The sequence below is a fragment of the Artibeus jamaicensis genome, unplaced genomic scaffold (genome assembly GCF_021234435.1).
Source record: "Artibeus jamaicensis isolate MK-2021 breed Jamaican fruit bat unplaced genomic scaffold, CSHL_Jam_final contig_240, whole genome shotgun sequence".
NCBI lineage: Eukaryota > Metazoa > Chordata > Mammalia > Chiroptera > Phyllostomidae > Artibeus > Artibeus jamaicensis.
This window is the reverse complement of record NW_026521506.1, coordinates 14,085,688-14,110,027: the sequence shown is the minus strand read 5'-3', so window position 1 is coordinate 14,110,027 and position 24,340 is coordinate 14,085,688. Positions and strand designations below refer to the sequence as shown.

Here is a 24,340-nt window from a genome sequence, read left to right as displayed (position 1 = left end):
GTCTGTGTACCTTTGAGCAGGTTACTTAAACTCTGTTTTGTTTTCTCCTTCTGTGAAATGGTGAAAATAATGCCTCCCCTGTCTACCTCATAGTGTTGTGATGAGCCTCCAGTAGGAATGTACATATGGCCCTGGCTGGATTGAGCACTGGCCTGCAAAGCAATGGCGTCATCGGTTCAATTCCCAGTTAGGGCACATGCCTGGGTTGCGAGCCACGTCCGCAGTAGGGGGTGTGTGAGAGGCAGCCACACAATGATGTTTCTCTCTCTCTCTCTCCCTCCCTTCCCCTTTCTCTAAAAATAAATAAAACAAAATAAAAAACAATGGCTTGATGATACTGAACTCCTTTAGCTTTGCCTTGACTGAGAAGCACTTTATCTGTCCTTCCATTGTAAATGATACCTTTGCTGGATAGAGTCATCTAGCTTGTATGTCCTTACTTTACATCACTTTGAATACATCTTGCCAGTCCCTTCTAGCTTGCAAAGTTTCCTTTGAGAAATCAGCTGACAATCTTATGGGAACTCCTTTTTAGGTAACTGTCTGCTTTTCTCTTGCTGCTTTTTAAGATTCTCTCTTTATCTTTAACCTTTGGCATTTTAATTATGATATGTTTTGGTGTGGTCCTCTTTGCATCCATCTTGCTTGGGACTCTCTGCGCTTCCTGAATTTGTATGTCTATTTCCTTCACCAAACTAAAAAAGTTTTCTTTCATTATTTTTTCAAATAAGTTTTCAATTTCTTGCTCCTCCTGTTCCCCTTCTGGCACCCCTATGATGTGAATGTTGATACCTTTGAAGATGTCCCAGAGGCTTCTTATAGTATCCTCATTTTTTAAAATTCTTTTTTCTTCTTGCTATTCTGATTCAATGTTTTTCCCTTCCCTATATTCCAAATCCTTGATTGGATTCCCAGCTTCATCCCCTCCACTGTTAGTTCTCTGTAAATTGGTCTTTATCTCACTTAGTGTAACCTTCATTTCTGCCTGGTCTTTTTTATGCTGTTGAAGTACTCAATAAGTTCCTTAAGCATCCTGATAACCAGGGTTTTGAGCTGTGAATCTGATAGATTGCTTATCTCATTTCATTTAGTTCTTTTTCTGGAGTTTTGTTCTGTTCTTTCATTTGGGCCACATTTCTTTGTCTCCTCATTTTGGCATCCTCCCTGTGTTTCTTTCTGTGTATTAGGTAGAGCTGCTTCGACTCCTTCTCTTAGTGCCGTGCCCTGTGATAGAGAAGTGCACTGGTAATTTGTGTGGGGTAGAGCCTTAGGTAATTGAAAGGGTGGGACAACCTGTCTTACCCCTCTGTAGCTCTGTGTGGGGCAGGGCTCGGAGAGAGGACAATGCCGCTGCCTGGCCTCTGGGGTTTTGTCCTGGATGAAGCTGTCTCCCAGCACTTGCCCTGATGCCAGTCACTTCACTTTTTCCCCTTAAGACACTGGTGCCCTTCCAGACATTGCTCTCATGCTGAATCCCAGAGGGGCTGAGTCTGTGCGATTCCTAAGTCCACTGCAGGCCCTTTAAAATTAGAATCCTAAGAATCCTGCAATTTCTTCTACCACCCCAATCCCCACTGGTTTTTACAGCCAGGAGTTATGGGGCCTTATCTTCCTGGCACTGAAACCCTGGGCTGGATGGTCTGGTGTGGAGCTAGGGTCCCTTGCTCCCAAGGTATCCCTCCTGATTTTTATTTACCACACTTGGGTGTGGGACCACAGTTCAGCAATCCATGCCTCTCAGCACCTCTGTGCATCTCCATCCCCTCCTAACCATCTGGATGAATGTGGCTTCTTTAAATCCTTGGTTTTAGGACTTCTATACAACTCGATTTTCTGACAAATCTGGGTGATATTTGTTTTGTAGTCTAGTTGTATTTTTGTTGTGGTTGTGCAAGGAGGCCAAGCATATTTACTTACACCTTCATCTTCAAATTCTTCAATTTATTAAAGTGTGTAACTCTAGTTTATGTTACCTCTTCAGATTTCAACTCCTTAAAACATCTTAGTACAGGTCTCAAGGAATTCCATCCGGTCACACATTACATGTTTGAAGCTTAAATGCTAAAAATCAAGTTTTATTACTTTTAAACACATAAAATAACAGTACTGGGAATATAACTTGGAGAAGGAGAGCATCAGAGAATAAAAACAAACAAATAAGAATCATTGATAATTAGGCTATTGCTGTGGGAATATCCTGCTAAAGACTAGCATCCTCAAATTGGCCAATGTCCCTCTAGAGAAACCATTTATGTAATAAACTCTCTTTTCTTCATAGCCATGAACTGAGTCCTATTAAAAATCACTATAATATGGCTTCTGGATAACCAGAATCTTTCTCAAACCCCAGTGGATCACAACTAGCAACAGTGTTCTGTGCTGTTGTTATGACAGATAGTAATTCCGAGCAATGAACACCCTCTGGCCCCTACAGTGATCAGCTGGTCCCGGTTTGCCAAAGACTTTTCAAGTTTCGGCACAGAAAGTGCCAAGTCCTGGGAAACGCTTCTGTCACAGGCAAAGATGGTTGGTCACCTACTGGCACCTATGCCTCTAGCAGCTCCTACACATGTAGAAAATGTGCATTTGTAGGTAGTTTATGTGGGAAGGATGAAGAATTGCTGGGGGAACTGCAGCTTACCCATTCTGTTGGTTTTTCTGCCTTTACTATTTAACTTCTTTTACCTTTTACTCCCTGAAGCATTCTGATCATTTCTCCTTTCCCTTTGTTCCCCACCCCCAAATCCTGCCTCAGGGTACAGTGAGACTTCAGAAAGTAGGGCTGAAACAGTAGAGGTGGTTAATGATGATAATAGCTGACATTTCTATAGTGCTTCCCATGAAAGATGCACAGTGCTAGGCACATTGTATACATTAACTAGGTTAATCCTCAGAACAGCCTTTTGAGCTGGACATTATTATTACCCCCATTTTACTGATGAGGTGACTTATTAAAAGCCACAGCACAAGTAAGAGAGAGAGGTTCAAAACTCAGCCCATTTCTGCTCTTTTAACCACTACACTGCCCTACTTGTTAAATACATGTCTTTTGTCCTTTATGGGTTCAAAGCCCTGCTACCTTCTTTTAGTTCTTGATGGAAATCCTGACCTAAGCTTGCTTTCCCCTCTAGTACAGAAGACCTGGAATGGATGTTCAATCCAGGTTTTCCCTGACTTGTGCTACTAAATTCTATCCTTTTTTTTGGGTCTCTTCTCGGTCCAGGCCCACTAGTGTAGCAGTACTTTTCCTGCCTCTCTTATCATGCTTCTCTGCTCTCAGATCTTTCCAAGGCTGTAAGGTGGCATCTCTTGGGAGAAAGCTGATGGCCTTCACCCATCTCCGAAGTAAGCCTTCCATTCAATCTCCTCTGCACATGTGGCTCTTATAATAAAGCCATTTCCTGTGTATCCCTTATGAAGCTTTGAAGCTTATGCAAGAAGAGACCCCTTTAGCTCTAGATCAGGAGTCCTAGCTCTACCATGGATTGGTTGTGTGATGCTGGGCAAATCACTGCCCTTCAGGCTTTTATTTTAAAAATGAGTTGGACAAAATGACCTCTAAAGTTCTTTCCAGTTCTAACCAGCTATGAGATACTATGACAAGGATATTGGAGAGGGAGGGAGTCTGAAAGGAGGAGGAATTCCATAAAGCCGCATTCATGACTTTGAATTTCTAGTTCTTTTCCTGATAGTTTCCTAAACAGATCAAAGTGAAAGTGATTCAAAAGGAGCCCCAGGGTATAATCATTCTCATTAGGACAGTAGTGAGTTCTTTCTTCATTTGACTTCTCCAGATATCTTTGGGGCTACAGAGAAGCAGGTAGATTGGCTGTTTGAGATGTTGTTAGAGTTGTGTTCAGTTTCTGATATTGGAGAGTTTGGAGTGAAATTCACATAATTAAACCTTGAAGAAAATGTCTCCCCCACAGCACCACATAACCCCAATAGGCTCCTCAGCAAAAGAAATGGAATTCAATGTCTATTGCTCCAAATAATATTTGACACAACCAGCCAGAATGAAAATTAAACCCCTCTAACCACAGAAATTTATCAGTGAGGGGAGAGATACATCTAGAGAAGTGCCAAGGGCCGAAGGCAGCTAAGAGAAGAGAAATACAAAGTGGCTGAAACAACCAAAGTGAGGGAGACGATTTTCACTCTTTTCAAAGACCTTCCAGGCTGAGGGTAATTTTTGACCTAGCTGTCCTTGTGTGCATTGCTCTGAGCTTTTATTAAGTATTTATGTAGCAGTTTATATTTTACCAAGTGCTTTACAATCACTTTTATTTGACTTAGTAAAGTTTTCCTGGAATCTCATCTACTTTATGATCAGGAGAGTCATTTGTTGTTTGCTTAGCACCTCCATGCTCACAGCCTCACACAATAGGCCACTTGTTCCGGCAGGACAGCAGGTGCAAAGTGTTGAGGAGCCGAGAGCACCTGCAGCTACTGGGGTGGTTGGAGTAGGGGTGGTTTACACTTCAGTTCACCTTTTCTTCCCTCTGTTATTCTTTACTTTTATTTCATTGCTGGCAGCTAGAGAGTGACAGTGCCAGGCTTGGACCTGCCAAGGGCAGCGCTAGACTGATAGTCAGATACTGGCAGTGGTGGGCACTTTCCCATGTCTCTGTGCCAGCTGCCATGCCCAGACCCGTGATCACCATGTCTTCCACCAGGCTGACTTGCCAAGTGTCTTTCCTTCTGCTACCTCAGGGCTCTGACTGCAGCCTGGATTCTGGGACTCTGGAAATGATTGGAAGAGAAGACACAGAAGTAGCATTCTACTTTCTGCAGACAAGAGCTTTCAGTGTTCTTGAGCAAGTCTAATGCGGAGTCACCTTATTCTTTCTAGTCCCTTCTCCTCCCATCAGCCACAATAGCATTCTCTGCCAGGGTTCTGGGGGCTATGACGTGCAGTGGTGTGTCTGCAGAGGGTCATGAAGTAATAGAGCTGCATACAGTGAATCACAGGTTCTCATGGGGAATCCAACACAGTAACTAGGTAAAGATTTCATTTTCTGAGGAACAAATTTGCCAAAGCCAAAACCAGGATGCGGTCCATGAAGTCCGAAGTAAAGATAGTATGCCAGAACATTGGGAAATTTCAGACCTCTAGCTACCAGGGTCCTATGACTGAGCACAGGCTATGTAGATGATTGATTGGTAAGTATTGAATAGAGAGCATTTGCATGATTCCTGATGAAAGACAGCAAATTCTTTCTCTGATTTCCAAAATTGAGAAACTTCATGATTAGATTTGTAACCCTCTCAAAGTTATTTTGTTGATCATAGTAAGTATAACACTTATATCAGAAGATGTATTTTCACAGCAGTAAAATCTCATTTGATAGACGCAGAAATGGGCTGAAGTTTATACTAGTAGAAAAGGGTTTGTGCCATGGCTGGGTAGCTCAGTTGGTTAGAGTATCCTCCCCATACACCAAGATTGTGGGTTTTATCCCTGGTTAGGGCACATACAAGAGTAAGCTAATGAATGCATAAATAAGTGGAACAACAAATCAGTGTTTTTCTTACTGTCTCTCTGTGTAAAAATTAATAAATAAAAATGTACAATAATAATAAAAATGTTTGTGATGAGAATCGATATTACTAGCAGGTGTGTACCTTGGGTAGGCTCAGTGTGGGAACCCAGGGATTGGTCCATGGGGATGGCACAGCAGCTGAAATGTGGCTAAGAGGAGCATCAGAAAACAGTGGCAGGAATTTTGAGCTTTTTAAAAAAGTATGTCAGCAGTCTGCATTCACATAAAAACAGTTTCTCCTTCTCTAAGGCTGTTTGGTGATCCATTATAAGGTTCGATAGGACATCCAAGCAACATTTTGGGGGAGGGGTTCCTTTATGTTGCCACATGTATCTGAAATGAAGCAGAAGTAAAAAATCCACAAGTCCAACTTTTCCCCAACTCAGACTTACCTCTCTCTCGGACTAGTCTTAAATCAGTGAGGTGTGATTGTAGGTAGACTTGGAGGGTTCACTTATCATTTTAAAGATCACTTTATTAAAATGTTATAGACCCTGCCCGTAGCCCAGACAAACAAAGCCGTGTTCTGAAGAGAGAGATTTGAAAAAGCATGTGGGTGTTTTCAAGAGCCATCTAATTCATTACTTGTGACAGTTATACAAAGTGGAAGCAGAAGATTTTATATCATAGGAGGAATATTGCATGTGGAGGGAGAGAGTGAAATAGGCTTTTGACACCCAACATTGGCCACCTGGGAAGCTTAACTGTCTGTCCTGGGCGACAAGTTCATGATTTGTTCTTCAGTGGACTGAAATTCATTCTGAACCATTTCAAGTCCCCTCTGGTAAATTTCCTCAGATGTCCTTTCACCTGGAAGCTTTGTGAGGACATCTGTGCCAAAGAGTTCCTTATAACCAGGCTTACATGCTTGGTGCTGCCTACTCACACAGCATTGCTCAATCAGAATACCTAAGAAAGCTCCAGTACCTGTGGCCTTGTCATTTTCCCTAATTCTAAAATCATGCCTACCCTTGCTTCAACTTACACTTTATCTAGGACATACTTGGACAATGGAGACTTTCATTTTTCAGGGTCTCTCAGTGTGAGTGTGAGCAGATTTGAAGCTTCCCCTAACTTTTTATTTCAAGATTTATTCATCCTTTCTGAGGAAATCATTTTCAAATAACATGTATTGAACACTTACTGCATGTTCGACACTGCATTGGACACTTTCACATAGTGAGAATAACAGCCCTCAGATAGATAGCGGGGCACTGTTCTAACTAAGCACATTGCCTGTGGTATCTCAATTTACTAACATTCAGTGTATCAGCTAATCCTCAAACCAATGCAGATGGCATTACCCCATTTTACAGATGAGGAAATTAAAGCTTAGCAGGGTTTATTTCCTTGTCAAAAGTCACAGACTCAGTGGTAGAACCAGTTTTTGAACCTCCAACTTGAGCCCAAGGGCAGTGCTCTTTCTACCATATGACTTAGCCTTTCTAAAATATTTTGTGTATTCACTCTCTCAGTAAACTGTGAATACCAAACTGAATTTCACCTCTTAAAAATTTAATTGTTGGCCATTATTTTGATAACCAGTTACTTTCATACAATGCTCTCATGTGTTGCTGAGGTATGTGACCTGTTCTGGGAACCCTTCTTCTTGGCACCTCTCTTTGGAGGGACTTACAGCTCCATTCATGTTCTACCAGCACCTATGCCAATAATAACTTGAATGGCTTCTACTTAGTCTCTCTGGGGCCTAATTTGCCCATCTGTAAGAGGACAACATTGGACCAATTTCAAGGGTCCTTTCCAAGTCTGAAATTTTCATGGGTTAAAAATCTAACTAAAAAAAAAAGAATTTAAAACAGGTAAAGATCATTTCCTTTTTGTTTAACTCTAGTGGGACAAGAAAACATCTGGTTTTTGAGTTAGAAGGAGTTGGTAAATGAGTTTGGGCTGATTAAATAATAAATCCCCATCACACACTGTGCTCTGTTACACCCCACCTCTTCCCAATTATTGACCTTTTGAATTGATTTTTTTTCTGTTTTTGTAAGATTTAAATTGGGTAAAAATCCTCTCTTCCTCATTGGTCTGTTCCCCTCCTGGACACACCTCAGAGAACCTTTTGCCAGGCCTGTCTACCCTGGCCTAGTATCCTGACTGACCGAGGTCAGGGCTCAAAGCCCAGGAGGCAGTTCTCACCAGTGTTGCCACATATACTTCAGGTCTCACAAGAATCCCTTTACTTCCTTCTGTACATCTGTCTCCTTGCCTCCCGGCTCCTCTGCAGAGCTTGCTTCTTGAGACAAACGTTCAGGTGATCCCTCCTCAGGCATTTTCTCTCCATCTTCCCTTGTCTGCTTGGGAGCAGCTCCCCATGACCACAGACTCTTTTCCCTATGGCGGTGATATCAACTTCTCAATGTTTCCTCACCATCTGGAAAATAGTCTTTGCTTCTCCAGGTTTAAATGACTTCTTGGTTACATTCTAACAGCAATCTTTTAGTCCCCCTTCACAGTGAGGTTTGAAAATAGGCTAAAGCCCTGTTCTAATACAGTTATTCCCTTATATACCTAATGTCCACTAAAGGAGATTTCATTGGTTTACATCTCCCTGGGTTCTTCTCTAGCTTTTGCTCCCTCTCTGTTGAAATCCGTTTGTGATGTCTGAAAGTCTATTGCTTGAGAACACAGGTATTTCTTAGAGTATGGTGGATTTATTTGTTTGTAGCGCTCTCCTGACTGAAATTTGCTTGGGAGTGGTACCGCTGTGCCAACAATTATGAAAACATTTTTCTTTAAATATGTGCATAAATAAGAAAAATAAATTGTTACCATCTTTATTAAGAGTATTTTCAAAAGCTAGCTTTTTTCACCTTTTTGCTTTATTTTTCTATTCTCTTATGTAAACTAAGGCTGTTTTAGGTAGGAAAGGGAACAACTTTTTAGGCCTCGTAATAAGATGGCTTTTCTACTCTGTGTTCTAGTTTGGTTATAAAGATATTTATGCTCTTTACATTATTCAATTTTCCATAGTGATTATTGCAGCTGGAGTACTTTCCAAAGAAACAGTCTGATGAATAATTTGGGTTAGGGGCTACATGCAATACTACAATTTGTCCATTAGATGGCGCTCTAAGAATGTGAGATCTATAATTTACTTGTAGCCATCTATAAGCGGTAGCTAATTAAACTGTGAAATCAAATATTTTGGTGGTGATGGGTGTGTTAGTCCTTCTAAGATTTGCTCTCAAACTTTTTCCACCATTCTAATGCCTAAGGGAAGAAGGAAAGTGAATTTTCTAGCAGCTTTCCTGTCCTAAGTCATTACTAGTAGTGTTTAAAATCATAAATATACGATTAAGGAACCTTTTAAAGAAAGGGATTTCTTCTAAACGTGGGGGTTGTGACACTAACCACTTGTGCGGTTAAGAAAGTCCCTCTTTGGGTCTCCATTTTCTTCATCTACACATTGAGTGGATCGGACAAATTGATCTCTTGAGGATGCTTCTATTTGGAATGGTCCACATTTGAATTTGTTGATTTCCTTCCACTACACCCTTGCTGCCTCAGCCAGCACAGAAACGTGAAGAAAAGATCACCCATTTTACGCTTATTTGACTCTATTCCTCTTCTACAAGTGCTGTCTTTGCTTCAACTATCCCAAGACTAGCATGCCCAGATGTCCTGCTTTAATTAGGTTCCTTTTCTCTTTATGGCATTTGCACAGGTTTTCCCCTCCTCCTTCTCCTTCCCTGTGCCCAACCAATCTGCCTGAACAGAAACATGCCCCCCATTTCACTGCACAAATAAGGTTTTCTTGGTATCAGACCAGTCCTTTTTGTGCTAAACAGATACCAAACTGCACGGAGAAAGGAGAAAACACCATATGGAATGCTTAAAGGTGGCTCTTCTAACATCACACACATGTCCAGTTAAGAAAATTTTAGATTTGGGAGGTAGCAACTTCCTTATATTTATTTTGCCTCCTGCACTGGCCGGTATTCCTTGCCAGAACCATTTCAGAGCTTTAGGAAAGAAGCAGTATTCTGAAGAGAGGACAATTAAGCTAATTAGAGATGAGTGTTACTAAGCAGACAACCCATTATTAAAATCCCCCATGGCCAACAGTGTCCTCATTCCTGACACTCTGGGCAATCTGTAGATGAGGAGAATTGTGGCTGTGATGGCTCATCCACATGCAAAGCCTGTCACGAACCATGAAACCAGTGGCACAGAGGGAGCAAGTGGAAAAGAAATACTGAATTAATTAACACGAAGCTACAGAGACACCCTGAACTGAGTCCCTCTGGGCTTGAAACTCAGAGCATGCATGTTACATAAAATCTATCAGGGACACATCACATATGTCACATTTTTATAGTCAGAATGACAAAGGCATCAAGCACAATTTTTTTCCTGCATTCATTTTTCTATTGTCCTTAGAGCTTTCAAATCACTTTTGGTGTTTGTCTAGTAACGTGGTGGTGGTGGTGGTGGTGGTGGTGGGTTACTTATTTCCCTAACTTCAACACCTTATCTCCCAAGAATGCAAATATTTCAGTAAATAGCAATACTGTGGACCTGTCTGTTTGGGAGGAGAAACTCTATACACAGAGCTCTCCCCAAGGGCTTTTAAAGGGCAGCGCTAGGAATCTGCTGAGCAGGTAAAGAGATATATTGCTCCAGGCACTGTTGTAGCTTGCAAATTGTCTCATACAATGGAGTAGTGTGGTAAGGAAAGGTCAAGTGTTTAGTCAGCATGGATTATTTCTAAAGAAGCAATAGTAGCATAGTGGTTAAGAACAGAAGCAGCGGGGAGGTACACTCACAAAATTCGAAGTCCAGCTTTGCTACCGACTAGCTGTGTGGTTTTGGGAAAGTGATTTCACTTCTCTGTGCCTTAGTGTTCTGCAAAAAAAAAAAAGCTGATAATAATAGTGCCTATTTCAGAGGATTGTTAGGATGATTAAGTGAGGTAATAGATTTTTTTCCTCAGTGCTTAGGACAGAGAAAAGACTCAATGCTGATAGCTATTATTATTATAAGTAACACAGAATGCTTTGGGTAGTAGAAAAGGAAACTAGGTGGACCTCAGTTTTAAAAGAGATCACAGACTCTATGGGCTGGCACATGGAATGTACATAAAAGAAGCATGATGAACTCAGGACCATGCCCATGATACATTTAGATGCAAGGGTAACAGGTCAGGATGCATCAGAGTGGTTCAGGAGGCCCTCAATTCCCATCAGGAGAGAACTTTAGGCACCTACAGGAAAGGTAAGCGACAACTTGAATAAGTCTTTTTTTTTTTGCAGTTTTGAGGGAGGGTCCTCCTCATAAGAATGTATATTCATATTCACATCTCACTGATACACTGTTCATTTTTAAATAGGCAGGTTGAAGTTACCTCATAGAAGAATAGAAGACATAAAGGCGGTGTTTAACCTAACAAAGTAGAGTTTGTGACCTGATATCTATCTGAGGTTAGAAGGGTAACATTGTGTATATTGGCCCAAATATGCATTCTGTCATAAGAAATCCCCTTTAGCCTGGGGCACTAGTGATGGCCAACATAACTCTTATTAACAAGTAAGATTTCCCACAGGTCATGTGACATGCATTGTGTTGGCCCTGCTTTTAGTTTTTCTTTTCTTTTGTTTTCACTTTAGTCTTAAAAAATTAACTACTATATAAAATTTCACTTACTAAAAATTAAACCACTATAAAAATAAAAAATGTAAAAGATATGGAAGGACATAAAAGAAAAGATAAAACTTTCCTAACATCCCCTTCTTACTTACCAAAAGTAATTGCTATTAGTATTTCTTAAAACTTTTCTGTGTACATTTGACCTTATATGAGCTATGTGAGAGAGATGTATGTAGAGACCTATTTTTGACCTCAATGGAATCACACTGTACATTCATAACCACTACTTGCATCTGTTACATTGTGTATTAGACATGGTTCTATACCATATACAGATCTATTTGATTCCTGCATATTATTCCATTATAACATGGCTTTTAAATTTTCATTCTATATTTTGTCTGGCTAAGGAGGAAAGGATAGAAAGGTGAGAAACAGGAAAAAAAATGAGGTTTAACAGCAAGGTATCGGCAACTGCAATAGCATAGTCAATAAAATATACTTAAAAATAAATGAAAATAAAATAGTGGCACTAAATTTTAGCAGCTATCAGCATTACTTGGGATGGTACTTTTGGTTACTACTTGTTGTAGTAAATAAAATAAAAGCAAGTTTTAGGTCTTAGCAACAGGCAGGCTCTTCCCAACACTTCTGTAACCAGAAACCATGCTTAATTTACTAGAGTCCTTTGAGGATTTAAATAGCACATGGAGAGAGTGGAACAGTGTATGCTATTTCGACTTTCAAAAAGTTTGGCAAGCTTTTAAACCCAAAGCTGTTTTTTTAAAATTGAGTCACCATGGAATTGGGGAGCAGTGTTTAGTACTAGTTCCTTATCAATGGCTTGGAGATAAGAAACCAAAAATAGAGCTAAAGGGACATTCTTCTGAATGGCAGAAAATAATATAGTGGGGCTACAAGAAGTCAGCTGTGGGACTAATTTGATTTAATATTTATAAATGAGTTGGAAGAGGGCAAATAGTACAAAATCCCTAAGTTGGCATATGTCTTTGCACTATTCCAATGAAGATAATGAACTTCAGGAAGATGTTTATTTTGTAGAAGTGGGCATAAAAGTGGCCAGCAAGCTTCAATATGAACAAGGGTCCAAAAGTGTCTGTAGGGACACATTCCTTAAGTTTATTTCAGAAGATTTATAATGACCCTTACCTTCTTTTCTATGAACAGGGTATCTGCTTCAGGCACCAGCAGGTAAAAACAAAAAGATGGAGTTAGTGGCATCATCAGAGGAAAATGATGTTTAAACAGACAACATTATATGAACATAAAAAAAGGAGACTACATGGCTGGTGCTGCTCAGTGGACTGAGCGCCAGCCTGTGAACCAAAGGTCACAGGTTCAATTCTCAGTCACAGCACATGCCTGGGTTGTGGGCTGGGTCTCCAGTAGGGGGTGCATGAGAGGCAACAACACACTGATATTTCTCTCCTTCCCTTCCCCTCTCTCTAAAAATAAATAAAATCTTTTAAAAAAAACACTGAAAAAAATTAAAAAAAGAGATTAGTAGCAAGCCAGTTCCCACCAAACTCATTTATTATATGTATTACATTTAATACAGCCCCCAGAGGTGATTGATATCTAATGGTTGGTGATTTGTGTATTTGCTAACTTTCAAAGTTAAATAAGATGAATATATTAGGCTACCATTTTAGAGGAAATGCAATTAGATATTCTCCTCAACTTGACTACAAAATATTTTCCTTTTCAGAGGATGACTTTTAATCATCAAAGTCAGGACTAGATTTCCTGATATCCTCTGGTACCATACACGTTTTTCAAAACATGTCCTTCAAATTGGCAGATACATTTTGTCTTGGAAGGGAAAACCTAACAAAATCAGATCAATATGAAGTTGTGAGATTTTCAAAAATAAAGAGATACTTAAGTCTGCCCTATCAATCTTACAATGTCCTTGAGCTTCTGCTGGAATGAGCTGAGTGATATGAAACTGTTTTGTAAAGTTCTATACCAAACACAGTAGTATTAGTTATCCATTGTACATCATAATTTGGGGTTAGAAATGTAAATTGATTAAACTCCAGGAACTTATTCTTTATATTCTTGCAAATGTGCAAAGATTGGTATATAAGAATGTACTTTGCATCATTGTTTATTTTAACAAAATATTAGAAATAACTGAGTTGCTCGTTAGTAAAGGATTAGGTAAATAATGTCAGAGCCATACAGAGAAATAAAGAAACAACAACAAGGAAGTCTTTATATTTTGACATGAGAATATGTATATTAACTAATAAAAAGCTGCAAATCAGTATGACTAGTATGATTCCAACTTTGGTTTATATTATATGTTAGTACATACATGTGAAAAGCCCTAGAAGAATACATATCTAGCCGTTAACCATGGTTCTGTCTTCAAAGGGTAGGATGATGGGGGGACTTTTACTTGATGCTTTAGTTCTGTGTTGTTTGAATTGTTTACAATGCACATTATTATTTTTGTAATAAAAAAATTATTCATAACCCAATTGACTATCCTATTTTGATTGAAAAAAATATAGCCCTGGCTGGTGTGGCTCAGTGGATTAAGTGCTGGCCTAAGAACCAAAGGGTCACCAGTTCAGCTCCCAGTCAGGTCACATGCCTGGGTTTCGAGCCAGGTCGCCAGTAGGGGGCATGTGAGAGGCGACTACACACTGATGTTTCTCTCCCTCTCTCTCCCTCCCTTCCCCTCTCTCTAAAAATAAATAAATAAAATATATTTTTTTAAGTATAAAATAAGGGCAAATTTATGTCGTGAATGGGTTGGGAAAGCCTTCTAAAATGAAACCCAGCTACAAGGCCTGACAGAAATTGTGGAAGGAGCAATTGGAGAAAAAAGAGAGTTAAAGAACATGCAAGAGTCTCCTTCAAATGAATGGAAAGCACACTCAGAGTTAAGGTCTTTCCTTTCACTGGCCAAGACCCAGGACCTCCCTTAGCATACCTCTTATCACTCTGCATTGCGATTGGCCCTTACTCTTCTGTACTATGCACTTGACTGAGAGCACAATAAAGGCTTTCTCTGCCATGTTGGTTATTGTGTCCCCAACACCAAGGGGAGAAAATAGGATGTTGAATGAATGTTGGCTCTTAAATGAATGTTCTCTTTTGTGAAAAAACTCTATCTAGAGTGATTTACTTTTGCACTATGGGGTCATTCCATGGTTTAAAAGGCTGGAGAGAGCTTGAAGTCAGCTTGACCACTGGCGCTGAATACAGTCAGCTTTCACCTTGCTTCAGACTCTCTTGTGACAAACCTTTTCTTTACCTTCACCTTTCCAGATACAGCCAAAAGGCCGCAAGGAATGGAATGAAAAATCAGTTCAACCTCCATGAGCTGAAAATGAAGGGTCCTGAGCCAGTGGTCAGTCAAATCATTGACAAGCTGAAGCACATTAACCAGGTATGTGGAACTATATTCAACACAAATGAAAGTGGCACAAAAGTGAGGGATGGATGATGTCCATTGTGCAAAGCCATATTTTTTCATTTTTTGAAAGGCAGCCATTGTTCATTTTCTTCAAAGTTTCTCTCTGCTAAAAAGAACTTTTGATCCTCATTTTTACCCCACTTTTAAATCATAAAGATTATATTGTAATATTATAGAAAACTTGGAAAATAGATGAAAAATGTTTTTCATGATGGCATAACTGTATCCCAACTCAGACTTTTTCCGTAATTGGAAGTATACAAGTGATTTACCGCTCTTAAAATTTACACTGTATTGGAAACACTTTTTCATGTTGCCATAAATCCTCCAATTAATGACTTTTGTGGCCATAAGATTCCTTTAAGTGTTTATCATCATTAATTTTCTGTACATTCAGATCACTTCAACTTTTTTGCCATCATAAATAAAGCTGCCTCTTCATATACAATGTCTTCTCCTCATCTTAGATCATTTCCTTAAAATACTGGAGTTACTGAGTTAAAGAATGAGTTTTTTTATGTGTATTTCTAAATTGCTTTGCAGTGGGGATGTACTGGCTTTCACCGCCACCCAAAAGATGTGAGAGAACCAGCTTTACTCTGCCCGTAGCAACATTTGATTCACTGCCACCCGCAGAGACACCCACAGATTCCCTTGACCTATACGCAGAGTTTTCCCTCTCATGAGTTTAGTGGCTAAGACAGAAATAGAAGTTAGTTGTACCATCTGCTTGTGATTGCTTTGTGGCCACAACAAAAAAAATGCCACCATATACCAGAGTGACAGTGTTTTTGCCCCATGATGCATGGGTGGGAGGACCCTGGCACACCACTGACTTCTATCTGTGGCCTAAGAAGAACTTAATAAAGCTCAAATCCTCATGTAAGGACAGAGGTTTCTATATGAAAAAGTTGGCATGATTTTGTTTTTTAATATGAAGTATAGCAGTGAAATTTCTGTGGTTCTTAGAAAAAGTTTAGAAAGACTCTCTAAATAGCAGTATATTTCACTGCAGATGGCGTTGTGAAAGTATTTACAACACACTTGGGTGTGACTCCTCCAGTGCCTAATAAAGTGCTCTGTACTCAGAGAGCACTTAATAAATAGTAGTTACTGCTGCTAAGCACATGATAATGGCAGTATGTGCATAATTATTTTTTCCTGTGAACTCACAACCTAAGTTCTATACAGCCTGGTTAGATATAGTATGATTATTTCAAAATGCCTCTCTGAAGGGTTCAGAGCACAATGTAAAATACTAATGGCTGAACTGAGGGTGTGGTCTGTTTCACCTGGGGAAAATGGCAGTGTTTGTCCTCTGAATTATTTGCAAATTACCTCAAACCAGTTTTGTCTGGGTGGCTCCACTCACTTGAGTAGACCCAGTACTGGTGAAGCCAAAATCTCAGGGTCCATCACTGTGCCCAAAATGCTAAGTGAAGAATACTGTCAACAGAACTATTTGGTGAACAGACCTTAAGGGATACCCACTATGTGTTCAGCCTGGTGCCAGAAAGTTTGAGGGTTCAAAAGAAGTCTAACCCTCTGTTTTTGCAGCTTTCTTGGAGGAGAAGCATAAGTATAGAAAGTGATTAAATACAAATGAGTAAATAAATATAAATAAATATGATGGAGAGCCAGAACAGTGATGCTGCTCATCAGTTTTGGGTGGTTTTCTTAGAGCTAAGGTGGGCTAGTGAGAGAAGCACTCCAGAGAGGGGCAGGTGTTAAGATCTGCCATTGACAATGAGTAAGTAAAGACAACCTTGAGAGTGGCAGTCATGAGAAAGATTAGACAAAGATCTGTGAATGGACCCTGCCCCTGCCGCAACAACTCTTGAAAAAGGGAAAGCTTTATCAGACATGGGCTTCTATATGATCCAATGGTCACTAAAAATATTTATAGCAAGTCCTTTCAGCAAAGAGTTAGATAGGTATTTGATACTGTGGAAGACCATGTGATATAGGGGAAAGAAAAGGGGATTGATGCACCTGACTTTAGGTGTAGCTCTTACTGGGTATATTACCTTAGGCAAATCACCCAAGCTTGCTGAGCTTTAGTTTTTACATCTGTAGTACGTAGAGATATTAAAACAAGGTTATTGTAAGAATTAGAATACATATTTTTACATAGCCACACACCCCCTATTATATATAGTTCATATATACTGTAATTAAATATATAGCATGTTTTATATATTATATATACAAATATATGTAAGCACATGTGCATGACAGATAATAATAAGTGGCAGTTAAGATGATTATAATCAGGATTTTCTCTATAGGCAGGACCAGAGTTTGAAATGGAGCAAAATTCCAGTATTTTTTACTAGCCTAATTCTGCTCCCCCAATTTTATATGGTTGCAGATCCCTTTGATGTGTCTCTTCATTTCTCTTTCATACTGTTTTCTTATTTCCCTTTCCGGTAACTTCTAGCCACAAAAGCTTTACAGCTTCATATTAGGGAGGTGTACATTGTCAGAGTAGGAAAGGTCACAATTTACAACTTCTTTCTCTTACCTCTGTCCATGAATGTGTGTGTGTGTGTGTGTGTGAACATTTTTTGTTTTCTTACAGATACAATTAAGTAACCAATTACTTCACATTGATAGACTGGTTTTACCTGTTGGAATTGAGCTATTAAAATTGGTTGGCTGCAAACACCCACATTAGTTGTTTTCTCTCATCTGTGTTGCTTTCCATATCCAAGACACATTTTTCTCAGATCTTCAATAAAATTTATATTTTCGTCATAAAGAAGAATATTGTGATGATAGTGATGTTAAAAATAATATATTTGTATTTGAGTAGCATTTAGCCATATTTCAAAAGGAATTTTATGTTCTAAAAGTCTAACTGCCTGTATTGGGGAAAGTAGCCACCCTGGAAGTATATAAGATACACTACTTTCACTAATTCTTTTCAAGAACTCATTGTTCCCCTTGGACACTGTGTCATCCTCACTGCCCCCTTGGGAGGTAAGTGATAAATAATGTTTGTTCCTTTTTATAGCTAGAGAAACTGAGGCAGAAAGCCATTAAGGCTATGTGGGCATACTGCCAAAACATCCAGTGAGTTCAGTTGAAAATTTGATCAGTCATCCAGATGTTATTTCTTATATACTGCCAAACATCTGGATTTACTGAACGCCTGACTAAACTGACCTAAAGTTTTCATGATGGGGAGATAGAATCGAGTTAAATTGCCCAAGTTCACATATACATGAGTGGTGAATCCAGGAGTGTAATGTGATTTTTGTAAGCCCCTTACTTGGTGATGTATCTATGAAACTGCAGTAGAGTGTTCCAGCATATGTATTTATAAATACAGAGCTATTTCTCTCTATCTATGCCTGTATACCCGTGTTTGTCCATCCACTTGGGCTGTAGTTAAGCCCATTTATGAGCACCTCCCAAAATAACTCTTCACTTTCTTTCATGGAATTTCTCAGCTGCCTACTTTCAGGTTATAGTTGTTGTTGAGAGTACTGGAAATAATATACTCACTATGGGAATAAAGTAACATTATTTCCATATTGACAATCCCATGGTGTAATCTTGAGGGGATAGGTTCAGGGTCAGGCCCAGGGCCCCTTCCATGGGAAGGCCTGCAGGTGTGGAATGTCCTCCCCTCCTCCTTCCAAGCCAGAGTTCATGTGTAACATTCCCACGATTGGAAACAAAGACTTTTTAAAATTCCCTTTTCAGTTTCTGATTTGTTTGAGGATTTATTGTCTTGTATTAGGAGAGGAATTGAACTCTTTAAAGTTCTCAGTGTCAGTATTGGAATTTGCAGGACCGTATTCCTTTTTTAATTAAAAAGTTTGGTTTTGTTAGTCTTCTGCTTCAAGGCTTCTGCATGGAGAGAAGGCCCCACAAATATCAGGAATGATCATGATACATTCTCACCCACATGATACTGTGGGCCATTTGTCTTCCAACCCTATTTTATTTGGTAACATTTTCTCTCTGTGGAAGAGTTTGCTATGTACTTGGTGCTAATCTAGCAATCCTGAAACTGCTCTAGGAGTCACTGTTCCCAAGAAAAATCTAGCCATTTATTGTTTTTCTGGTTTAGTTTCTGGTTCTAGTTCAGGTTTAAATAAAATTTCAGAAATTATTTCCCTGCCTATTGTAAACAGTTGGTGCCAGAGCAGTCAATACCTGCCCATTTGGCATCAGAACTTTTCATTCAAAGTGGGATAAATTTCATCTGTTTGGGATGGTTGAAATGTCCTGCTGACTGGGGGGGGGGGTAGACAAGATGGCCTCTTAAGACTCCTTCCAGTTGTGTGATTTCTTGATTTGTGGTCCAAAGTCAGGCATTAATCCAGCACTGTCTTGTGAACAAGTCTTGTGACTTTATTCTGACCTACCCCTCTTTTTAAAAGTCCCTGTTCCCAGGTCACTCCTTTCTACTTTGTACCATCTCATCATTTCAGAGATTATTCCTGTCCCATCAGTCTTCCAGCCTGGACAGATGGAACTTAAACTTGCCCTTCCCCCCACCCAGTTCTTCTGCCTTGTTCTCATTAGGCTATGAAAACATTATACTATAAAAACACAATTTGCATTTATTTCACCCATAAATTTCCGTCCTCCAGGACCAGATCTTGTTAGTCATGTGACTCCATGGGAATAATAATTCTACCATACATTTGCATAGCACAATTCAGTTTGTTAAGCTCTTTCATGTATACTAGAAAGACTGACCTTTGCAAAGGCTCTGAGAAGCAGATATTATTACCTACATGTGTCCAGTGAAGAAACCATGGGCACGAAAAGGGTAAGTGACCTACAAATAGTAAGTGATGGAACTATACCTACAACCCAGGGCTACTGATTTCAGTGTCTGTGCTCTTTCCTTCAATACTAAAAAGACATGGCACACCTTGTTATGATTAGCAAGATCCACATATAAAAGATGTGCAGAAGCACAAATGCCAGACACTGCTTAATTTGTCTAATGATTTCCAAGTGCCTAAAACAGTAAGTTCTATGGTCTAAAGCTCTAAAATCAGCAGCAAAGAAAAAACAAGCATGCTGTTTATTAAATGTCAATTGAAGATTCTTAGAAAACTAATTACCACACTGTATGATGTGGAAACAGAGGTACTCCGTGGCATGGGTTTAAGTAATAGATGGCAGAAAATCTCTCTATTAGCTATCTCTAATTCATAAAATGATGTTAAATGGTCAAAGAATATTAAAAAATGTAGAGCAGACAGTGGAATGTCTTTACTCCATCCCCATTTGTGAACACCTGAAAAGTATTTTAAAAATTCCTGACAGGCTACTTTGGCATCATGAAAAGACACTAACTTTTGAAATAGAAAGTTAAATTTTTAAATAAGTTACTTAGTAAAGTTGTTAAGTGCCAAAGAAGTACCCAAGACATTCCTTGGCATGTGGTTAAAAAGAGAATCTTTAAACAAATCTCAAGCATGATAAAAAGATACTCTGAATCATTTTTTTCATAGTCTTCTCACAATAAAACCAGTGAGAATCAGAACTGGCAGGTGTGGCTCAGTGGATTGAGTGCCGACCTGTGGACCAAAGAGTCACTGGCTCAATTCCCAGTCAGGGTACATGCCTGGGTTACGGGCCAGGTCCCCAGTTGGGAGCGTGAGAAAGGCAGCCGATCTATGTTTCTCTCCAACATCAATGTTTCTATCCCTCTTCTCTTCCCTCCCTTTCCCTCTCTCTAAAAATAAATAAAATCTTTAAAAAGAATAGTGAGAATCATAAAATACTGCCCTGGTCCAACAGTTGCTAGAAAAGCCAACACTGATATAAAATTTCTAAATAAAAGAAAAAAATCTTTTGAGAGTCAAGTTTACATGAAAGATCTTTCCAACTAGAATTGTGTCTCAGTGTCTGTCACACTTCTTCATATATGAATAGCATGGCACAACTCTAGTAATTGCCATGTCCACATGCAGCCAGAATGTGTGTGTGTGTGTGTGTATGTACATACTGTGTGAAAGACTGTCTCTCAGTGGCATGTTAACAAGGGCCAGTGAATAGCTTCTGAGTTACAAAAGGACAATGCATATTGGTCTTTAAATACCAGACTTGGATTCTGTAGAGCTAAACATTAGTTCATGAAGTAAAAGAGAATTAGCTAATGCATTCCCAAACAGATTTATCATTAAAAAGTCTTCTGTCATTTTGCTTAATAGCCTGAAAAATAATTACTATGTCTGGTGGCTTTGGGGAACATGTGTTTTTAATATCTTAATCACTGTGTACAGTTTAATAACACTGCACTAAGAAGAATTCCCAAGTATTGCATATTAAATTTCTTGAACTATTTTCTATATTTAGAATACACAGGATTAAAGATACTTAGATTGGGTCATATATTTTAGTGCATGCATATTAATAAATTTCTCAAAAGTGGAAGGTGAGTCAAGAGTGGTGAGTGAAAATGTTGTTGATAAGGATTTTGTGGTAATCTTGATTTAACAATGAAGAGAAATAATTATTTTTTATTGCAGTATTGTACTCTTTCATGAACTTTGTTGTTGTTGTTGTTAGAGGTATTGGAGGTGTTAGCTATGGAAAGACAAGTTCTACATATGAAAAGTGGATTTTATTAAACTGTAAAGGCTACCAGATTTACAAAGATAAAAATTATTTCAAAAATATCTATGAAAATTATAGGGTCTTGTATTCTAGTTATACTTACCTACTGGTATAATGTAACACAATGCTTTTCAAATAAATGTTTATAAATTGCTGCTTTTTATTGCCATAAACCTTTACTATAAGCAGTATTTATTTTCAAGTACTATTTGAGAAGTTCAGAAATAATTTTTTTACCTAGATGTATTTATGAATATGTATTTTGCCTGTGGACTGTCAGCTCCTTAAGTCTGTGATTGTGCATATTGTTTTCTGTTTCCTATAGTACCTAACATATATACATTATGTTCTCAATGTTTGCAATATCTTATTGATCAATTTATTCAAAGATCTCAACTTTTGCTGCCCTCAATTTATTTCTAAATTTAGATTCAATTTAAGGCACTTTTCCCATTCAATATTAACCAGTTAGCCCCCAAGGAAGGGCTACATAAGTACAGAGTTATAATTAGCATAGTCCTTTAGGTTGCAGGGTCCAGCCCTCTGGTTTTATATATGAGGAAATTACGGCCAAGAGAGGGAAATGACTTATCCAAAGTCATAATGCCAGTAAATGACAAAGCTGAGACTGGGAAATGAATGGGTCAGTATTCTGTAGGGCCACTGTTGTGCTTCCAGAGGTTTTTGGGCAATACAAAACATGCTGGCAAACATGCAAGCACATGTTCCTACACCGTACTTCCCATCATACCAGAGGCCCATTCCTGATCAGTTCACTTTAGGAACAAAAAGCAGTACGGCCTGAGCCATGATCTTGTTAATTATTTGTCTCTTGTTAAGATATTAACTAGTGTTTGGTCACAACAAGCACACCTCAGTGCCTACCACCTCATTAAACCCATCGAACAGTTGTTGCACACAGGTCAGGGGGTGGAGGGTCGCTGCTGGGATCACCGAACCAAAAGCAGACAGTGTCAGCATGACCTGTTGTTCATGGAGTTATACCCACTCACCATCTGACTTGGGCTTCTGTCACATTCAGGAACAGTCATCTTTTCACTCTCATGTTCTGATCTCAACTCCTCCACCTTCCTGGACAACCTATAATCATCTATCTTGTGCCTTCTCCCTCCTTCCAGTATGGCAAAATTACCATCATATTAGTCAGTGGGCTTACATGCTTAGTTTTTGGGGCAGTGTATTCAGATTGTGTTCTATAGGGAATAGAGAGGTGGGTGAGGTGCTGTGGGGTTGTTCTGAGTTTCCCATTCCTATTTTAGCCAAAGCAGCTACATTTAAAAAATCTGCTTTACATATCAGTCTTTCACATAAGATTACGCTTAAACAAAGGCTTCCAATCTCTAGAAGAATAAAAATCTTTGCCTGACTGATATACCTCAGGGGGTTGTGTATCATTACACAAAGCGAAAAGTAGCCCATTTGATTCCCCATCATGGCATGTGCCTGGGTTGCAGATTCAGTCCCTGGTCCAGGTGCATATGAGAAGCAACCGATCAACATTTCTCTCTCACGTGGATATTTCTCTCCCTCTCTCTCTCCCTTCACCTCTCTCTAAAAATAAATATGGAAAATCTTAACAACAGCAACAAAAAAGAATGAAAATCTCAGGGTGCCCTAGAAGCTCACATTAAAGGTTCAATCTCATGTGAGCCATTTTTGTCATTTCAGCAGTTATTCAATGAATGTACTAAATATCTATAATACACAAGGCAGAATACAGAGAATGCCTTCCAGTTCCTATCAGCCACCTCCTAAAATGAAGTGTTAGTTAAAATGATGACCAAATGGCCCTGGCTGGTGTGGCTCAGTGGATTGACTGCTGGCCTGTGAACCAAAGGGATGCTGGTTCCATTCCCAGTCAGGACACATGCCTGGGTTGTAGGCCAGGTCCCCAGTGGGGGGCATGTGAGAGGCAACCACACACTGATGTCTCTCTTCCTCTCTTTCTGCCTCCCTTCACTTTTCTCTAAAAATAAACAAATAAGTCCTTTAAAAATGGTGAATGGCTTGATGTAGATATTATTCCTACTGGAAGTGAGGTTCTAAAGTGATTTTGGAGGGCCTATCTTCTTGTACTAGTGAGCCAAAGCATCTTATTTGAAATCGCAGTCCAACACATCTAAATTTTCCTTCTCCGAGTCATTAGGATTCTGACAAAGTCCAATAGGAATAAGTACAGAACAATTTGTCCTAAACTACTTGTCTATACAGAACAGAAAATTTTGCCCCTGAATGACAATCTCATGTTAATTAGCTCGATTAAATGTTTGGCTTCTTTCTGTCTTGTATGCCCATGGTTATTTCAGATTAAAACTTCAACTGCAAACTTATTTGACAGATGACCAGGGATAGTTCCATATGCTGTGTAGGCTCAATATTACAGCTGAGTGAAGGTAAAATACTAATAATGGGATCAATTCTGTATCTTTAACTCTGTGGGTTCTTTAAATAACAATCACAATGATTCTGTATAGCAACTGTTAAATTGAATATTTCCAGCATAGTTCTACTTAATGTCCAGAGCAGAAATTATGTTGTTATTGGATTTTATTGGATAATTTCTTAATAGGATTAAAGTATGATTTTTTTGTTTAAGAACTTTATTTAGATTTTTTTCATAGTACATATTTTACTAGACCATAAGTTTCATACTAATATTTATTCTGTATTATGGGAATGAAGTTAACAAGACCAAAGAAGCTATGAAAATTACCATTATAGTAATAAATAATGAGGCCCAAGTTCAGATCAGTTATATTCCAGGTCACTGAAGAATGTTCTGGTTATTATCATTGTATCACTGTAGGAAATTTGGGTCATCACAACATACAGAAGGAGGGCCAAAAGACTAAAGACAAGCATGTTTTATCCTCACCATTAATAAGTGATAGAAATTGCCCAGGCTGGTGTAGCTCAGTGGATTGAGCACGGGCCTGCAAACCAAAGGATTGAGGTTCGATTCCCAATCAGGGCACATGCCTGGGTTGCAGGCCAGTTCCCAGCAGGGGACTCACAAGAGGCAACCATACATTGATATTTCTCTTCCTCTCTCCTTCCTTTCCCCTCTAAAGATAAATAAATAAAATCTTAAAAAAAATAAATGATAGAATTTGGATTGTGAAATCCA

The 24,340-nt window shown here is 39.1% G+C and overlaps 1 protein-coding gene across 1 annotated transcript in view; it reads left to right on the top strand.

Annotated features, from left to right (window-relative positions):
- GPC3 (glypican 3) overlaps positions 1-24,340 on the top strand; it is a 452,502-nt gene that overhangs the window by 334,844 nt on the left and 93,318 nt on the right. The window contains exon 6 of the mRNA XM_037146361.2: positions 14,454-14,574. Within this exon, the coding sequence (XP_037002256.1) occupies positions 14,454-14,574 (121 nt within the window). The remainder of the gene's footprint in view (positions 1-14,453; positions 14,575-24,340) is intronic.